At 43.3% G+C, this 7,473-nt stretch overlaps 1 protein-coding gene across 1 annotated transcript in view; it reads left to right on the top strand.

Moving 5' to 3' along the window:
• LOC115148362 (transcription factor 4-like) overlaps window positions 1-5,712 on the top strand; it is a 238,281-nt gene extending 232,569 nt beyond the window's left edge. Inside the window, exons 8-9 of the mRNA XM_029690272.1 lie at window positions 1,709-1,838; window positions 5,648-5,712. Of these exons, the coding sequence (XP_029546132.1) occupies window positions 1,709-1,838; window positions 5,648-5,712 (195 nt within the window). The remainder of the gene's footprint in view (window positions 1-1,708; window positions 1,839-5,647) is intronic.
• Window positions 5,713-7,473: the final 1,761 nt, after the last annotated feature.

Below are 7,473 nucleotides of genomic sequence, written 5' to 3'. Positions count from 1 at the left end.
CTCTCTCCCCTAACTCCATACCCTCTCTCCCCTATACTCCAACCCTCCTCTCTCCCCCCTATACTCCAACCCTCCTCTCCCCTACACTCCAACCCTCGTCTCTCCTCCCCATACTCCAACCCTCCTCTCTCCCCCTATACTCCAACCTCTTCTCTCCCCTATACTCCAACCCTCCTCTCTCCCCCTATACTCCAACCCTCCTCTCTCCCCCTACACTCCAACCCTCCTCTCTCCCCCTACACTCCAACCCTCCTCTCTCCCCCCTACACTCCAACCCTCCTCTCTCCCCTACACTCCAACCCTCCTCTCTCCCCCTATACTCCAACCCTCCTCTCTCCCCTATACTCCAACCCTCCTCTCTCCCCCTACACTCCAAGCCTCCTCTCCCCATACTCCAACCCTCCTCTCTCCCCTATACTCCAACCCTCCTCTCTCCCCTATACTCCAACCCTCCTCTCTCCCCTATACTCCAACCCTCTCTCCCCCTATACTCCAACCCTCCTCTCTCCCCCTATACTCCAACCCTCCTCTCTCCCCCCATACTCCAACCCTCCTCTCTCCCCCTATACTCCAACCCTCCTCTCTCCCCCCATACTCCAACCCTCCTCTCTCCCCCTATTCTCCAACCCTCCCTCTCTCCCCCTATACTCCAACCCTCCTCTCTCCCCCTATACTCCAACCCTCCTCTCTCCCCCCTATACTCCAACCCCTCCTCTCTCCCCCTATACTCCAACCCTCTTCTCTCCTCCCTATACTCCAACCCTCCTCTCTCCCCTATACTCCAACCCTCCTCTCTCCCCCTATACTCCAACCCTCCTCTCTCCCCCTATACACCAACCCTCCTCTCTCCCCCTACACTCCAACCCCTCCTCTCTCCCTATACTCCAACCCTCCTCTCTCCCCCTATACTCCCAACCCTCCTCTCTCCCCCTATACTCCAAACCCTCCTCTCTCCCCTATACTCCACCCTCCTCTCTCCCCCTATACTCCAACCCTCCTCTATCCCCCTATACTCCAACCCTCCTCTCTCCCCCCTATACTCCAACCCTCCTCTCTCCCCTATACTCCAACCCTCCTCTCTCCCCTATACTCCAACCCTCCTCTCTCCCCTATACTCCAACCCTCCTCTCTCCCCCCTATACTCCAACCCTCCTCTCTCCCCCTATACTCCAACCCTCCTCTCTCCCCCTATACTCCAACCCTCCTCTCTCCCCCTATACTCCAACCCTCCTCTCTCCCCCATCACGGGGCATTTTATTGGACTCTATATTGTTATCATTGTAGCGCCAAAGGTACTATCATATTTACATATTTACGTATTTATTATATTTTGTATATTTATTATAATCACAAAAGTATATATGTTTTTAAACATTGGCATTGTATTTGATGTCTTTCATAGGAATTTCATTTCAGTATTTAGTATTTTTCTCCTAAGAGATAAAGAGTTTTTTCTATGTCCTATTATTCCAGCACCTGTCGTTTGTGTTTTTAACTTTACAACTGGGACTTCTTCATCCTTCATTTAAGTGCATTTTAAAATGGACAGTCGATAACGCTACATATCCTGCCAAAAATAATCAAGTTAGACTTTTCTGGTCCGCTGAATTGATGCGTCACAACGTAAACACACGGTGGAGTGCTGGTCCTGTGTGCTGTATGTCTAATGTCTGTTCGTCCGTCTCTCCGTCCTGTCTGTGTGTTACAGCCGAGCCTCCTGGCAGGAGAGATGGGCATGGGCAGTCCTGGGGCGGTGTCGCCCACCAAGCCTGGGTCCCAGTATTACCAGCACTACAACAACAACCCTCGTCGGAGACCTCTGCACAGCGACAACATGGGTGAGCTCAGCACCCGACCCTCACACCGCCATCAAGCCCTAGTACACCCCTGTCCTTCTCCACCCTCCTCCACCTCCTCATCCTCCTCCACCTCCACCACCTCATCCTGTTCCTCCTCCTGTTCCTCCTCCACCTCCTCCTCCTGTTCCTCCTCCTCCTCCTCTTCTTCCTCGTCTTCCTCCTACTCCTCTTCATCCTCCTCTTCTTCTTTATCCCTGGAGAACACTACCTGTTGGGTCATATCCCTGGAGAACACTACCTGTTGGGTCATATCCCTGGAGAACACTACCTGTTGGGTCATATCCCTGGAGAACACTACCTGTTGGGTCATAGTGTTGATATCCCTGGAGAACACTACCTGTTGGGTCATATCCCTGGAGAACACTACCTGTTGGGTCATATCCCTGGAGAACACTACCTGTTGGGTCATATCCCTGGAGAACACTACCTGTTGGGTCATATCCCTGGAGAACACTACCTGTTGGGTCATAGTGTTGATATACCTGGAGAACACTACCTGTTGGGTCATATCCCTGGAGAACACTACCTGTTGGGTCATATCCCTGGAGAACACTACCTGTTGGGTCATAGTGTTGATATCCCTGGAGAACACTACCTGTTGGGTCATATCCCTGGAGAACACTGCCTGTTGGGTCATAGTGTTGATATCCCTGGAGAACACTACCTGTTGGGTCATATCCCTGGAGAACACTACCTGTTGGGTCATATCCCTGGAGAACACTACCTGTTGGGTCATATCCCTGGAGAACACTACCTGTTGGGTCATATCCCTGGAGAACACTACCTGTTGGGTCATATCCCTGGAGAACACTACCTGTTGGGTCATATACCTGGAGAACACTACCTGTTGGGTCATATCCCTGGAGAACACTACCTGTTGGGTCATATCCCTGGAGAACACTACCTGTTGGGTCATATCCCTGGAGAACACTACCTGTTGGGTCATATCCCTGGAGAACACTACCTGTTGGGTCATATCCCTGGAGAACACTACCTGTTGGGTCATATCCCTGGAGAACACTACCTGTTGGGTCATATCCCTGGAGAACACTACCTGTTGGGTCATAGTGTTGATATCCCTGGAGAACACTACCTGTTGGGTCATATCCCTGGAGAACACTACCTGTTGGGTCATAGTGTTGATATCCCTGGAGAACACTACCTGTTGGGTCATATCCCTGGAGAACACTACCTGTTGGGTCATATCCCTGGAGAACACTACCTGTTGGGTCATATCCCTGGAGAACACTACCTGTTGGGTCATAGTGTTGATATCCCTGGAGAACACTACCTGTTGGGTCATATCCCTGGAGAACACTACCTGTTGGGTCATATCCCTGGAGAACACTACCTGTTGGGTCATATCCCTGGAGAACACTACCTGTTGGGTCATATCCCTGGAGAACACTACCTCTTGGGTCATATCCCTGGAGAACACTACCTGTTGGGTCATATCCCTGGAGAACACTACCTCTTGGGTCATATCCCTGGAGAACACTACCTGTTGGGTCATAGTGTTGATATCCCTGGAGAACACTACCTGTTGGGTCATATACCTGGAGAACACTACCTGTTGGGTCATATCCCTGGAGAACACTACCTGTTGGGTCATATCCCTGGAGAACACCACCTGTTGGGTCATAGTGTTGATATCCCTGGAGAACACTACCTGTTGGGTCATAGTGTTGATATACCTGGAGAACACTACCTGTTGGGTCATAGTGTTGATATCCCTGGAGAACACTACCTGTTGGGTCATATCCCTGGAGAACACTACCTGTTGGGTCATATCCCTGGAGAACACTACCTGTTGGGTCATAGTGTTGATATCCCTGGAGAACACTACCTGTTGGGTCATATCCCTGGAGAACACTGCCTGTTGGGTCATAGTGTTGATATACCTGGAGAACACTACCTGTTGGGTCATAGTGTTGATATCCCTGGAGAACACTACCTGTTGGGTCATATCCCTGGAGAACACTACCTGTTGGGTCATAGTGTTGATATCCCTGGAGAACACTACCTGTTGGGTCATATCCCTGGAGAACAACAACACTTGACGCTATGTACATTTTTCAAATTTGTGTTTTTTCATCAGAAATAATTGCTTATGGGCACCATCATGTGTGTGTAAAATATTACTGTTCTCAGATTTTTAATTCCTAGATTTTAGATGTGTAGAAATGGGTTTTGTTGCTAAACGCTATATATTCATTGTTTAGCTGGATGAAATGTTTGTACCCTGTATATATGACTGTGATATGTGGTGGTCCCACCTAGCGATCTTAAGATGAATAGACTAAAGTGCAAGTCGCTATGGATAAATGACCAAAAATGTCAAATGAAAGTGTTTTATGTGAATATCTGTTGTCCAGTGTAGCTCAGTTGGTAGAACATGGTTCTTGCAATGCCACGGTTGTGGGTTCAATTCCCACGGGGGACCAGTATGAAGATGTATGTATTCTCTACTTAATATAAGTTGCTCTGGATAAGAAAGTCTGACAAATGTAGATCTAGTATTAAGTGATTGATTATTTATGTATCAGAGTCCTTTATTATAAAAAAAAGATGTAGTTATTTGTTACATTTGACCAGCAGTGCTAGTGATTTCACTGAGAGTGAGCAGAATATATGGAGTTTTGCAACAACAACAAAAGAAACATGATTATTTGTCTCTCTGAAATCAAACCCATTAAGTGATATATTTGAAATAAAAACGTGTCTGTCATTGAACAAGACCGTGTCATGATTAGATAGTGATAAAACACACCAATCTCTTTCATAAGTTCTTTAAACAATAAAAGATAATATACCAACATGTCAGAAAATTGACTTCTAGAGTTTTGGAATGAACCTCTGAAGACACATTCAGTTGAAAAAAAATAAAAAATGGACTTCACAAAAATATAGCTAACCTCCTAACAAATGTAATACATATAATATGTTTATACGAAACAGATTATATTTTATAATATTAAAGCTGTTTAAAAAGTAAATAAATGTATTGATCATGAACTATCAAACACAAGTTGTGTGTTAACCTGCATTTTAATGAATATGATCCATTCTACGTATCCATAGTCAGTCAGACTTCTTGGAAAGCCCATTCTCTTCAGTGTGACATTGTTTGGGGAGGGGAACCAGACGTGACAATAGATATCAGGCTCTTTTATTTCTATCAAAGGCTCGCCTTGCTTTTCTTCCCAAATATAATACATTCCTTTCTCCTTGACTTGAACAATGAACAGAGAACATGTTAAGACTTCCTTCTCTTTTGTCAGCCCCAAATATGAAGTGAAGTATTTCCTGTTGTGGATATGAAGTGAAGTATTTTCTGTTGTGGATATGAAGTGAAGTCATTCCTGTTGTGGATATGAAGTGAAGTATTTCCTGTTGTGGACATGAAGTGAAGTATTTCCTGTTTTGGATATGAAGTGAAGTCATTCCTGTTGTGGATATGAAGTGAAGTATTTCCTGTTGTGGATATGAAGTGAAGTCATTCCTGTTGTGGATATGAAGTGAAGTCTTTCCTGTTGTGGATATGAAGTGAAGTATTTCCTGTTTTGGATAGCTATATTTGTATTTTACTTGGTTCTATGTTGTCAATTCTTTGTTCTTTTAGCCAGGTCCAGTAAAACTATGATTTTTGTGAAGTGGCTAGATTTCTTCAGTCTTGTTCATGTGAATGGATTTTTTCACTAGGAAAATATTAGGAGGTTATCAATAAAAACGTTAAATTATCAATAAAAACGTGCCACTGAACTGTGTTTAACTCTTGTGTATTTCAGAGGTTCAGACAAAGAAAGTTCGAAAAGTTCCTCCTGGTTTGCCTTCCTCAGTAAGTCATCTTTAATTACATTTTAATGCTGTTTTAAACTGGATTGAAATGATTGTACACATTTTATTCCTATAAGAATCTCTATCTCTCTCTCTCTCTATATATATATATATTTTTTTTTTTTATATATATATATTTTTTTTAAATGATCAATGATGATCATGAGCCTTTTTAATATATATTACATAGACTATATTATGCCATATATATACACATGACCTAGTTAGATCTCCTGGTGGCAAAGTCTTCTTTACTGACAATGAATTCTACTCTGAAACAAATATACACTGTCTGACGATATACTTTTTTGAAAGCCCGTTTACTTTTCAGAAGAGTATAAACAGGTTTGGTTACTATTATGTCCAGAAGTCTAGGAGAAGACATGTCTGTAGCTATTTCCGAAAGGTCATCTATACCCTCTTCACTGGAAGTTAAGCACGCTAAAAACGTATGGCTTTTTCGTGGAGGCCTTTTGCTGCCGTCTCTAAGCTCTGTGGGAGGCTGGGAGTCTATGGCAGTAGGTTGCTTTTGTATTGTCATTGGCCCGCTGGGGGGGGGGACAAATTCGTTCCCAAAGAAACATTTAGGGAAACCTAATGTTGTTCATCTTTTGTTGTGCCTCGAGTGATGTAATAAGGAATGCAATCTATGTAGATTAGCCTGTTTTAATGTATTGACATCTGAAGCCTGTTTTAATGTATTGACATCTGAAGCCTGTTTTAATGCATTGACATCTGAAGCCTGTTTTAATGTATTGAGATCTGAAGCCTGTTTTAATGTACTGAGATCTGAAGCCTGTTTGAATGTATTGAGATCTGAAGCCTGTTTTAATGTATTGAGATCTGAAGCCTGTTTTAATGTATTGAGATCTGAAGCCTGTTTGAATGTATTGAGATCTGAAGCCTGTTTGAATGTATTGAGATCTGAAGCCTGTTTTAATGTATTGAGATCTGAAGCCTGTTTGAATGTATTGAGATCTGAAGCCTGTTTTAATGTATTGAGATCTGAAGCCTGTTTTAATGTATTGAGATCTGAAGCCTGTTTGAATGTATTGAGATCTGAAGCCTGTTTGAATGCATTGAGATCTGAAGGCTGTTTTAATGTATTGAGATCTGAAGCCTGTTTGAATGTATTGAGATCTGAAGCCTGTTTTAATGTATTGAGATCTGAAGCCTGTTTGAATGTATTGAGATCTGAAGCCTGTTTTAATGTATTGAGATCTGAAGCCTGTTTTAATGTATTGAGATCTGAAGCCTGTTTCAATGTATTGAGATCTGAAGCCTGTTTGAATGTATTGAGATCTGAAGCCTGTTTTAATGTATTGAGATCTGAAGCCTGTTTTAATGTATTGAGATCTGAAGCCTGTTTGAATGTATTGAGATCTGAAGCCTGTTTGAATGTATTGAGATCTGAAGGCTGTTTTAATGTATTGAGATCTGAAGCCTGTTTGAATGTATTGAGATCTGAAGCCTGTTTTAATGTATTGAGATCTGAAGCCTGTTTGAATGTATTGAGATCTGAAGCCTGTTTGAATGTATTGAGATCTGAAGCCTGTTTGAATGCATTGAGATCTGAAGGCTGTTTTAATGTATTGAGATCTGAAGCCTGTTTTAATGTATTGAGATCTGAAGCCTGTTTTGTTTCCATCAGGGTGGAGTATTCACGACAGGTGTCTCTCTGCCGAAATGAAAGCAGATTTGACAGTTTAGATTTTTGTTGCTAAACGTAATGTTGTGGTTGTGGGGGTTTTGGCCTGAGAAGGCCTTGGCTAGACCA

Source organism: Salmo trutta, chromosome 15 (genome assembly GCF_901001165.1).
Source record: "Salmo trutta chromosome 15, fSalTru1.1, whole genome shotgun sequence".
NCBI lineage: Eukaryota > Metazoa > Chordata > Actinopteri > Salmoniformes > Salmonidae > Salmo > Salmo trutta.
The sequence above is the reverse complement of the archived record's forward strand: the minus strand, read 5'-3'. Positions and strand labels throughout refer to the sequence as shown.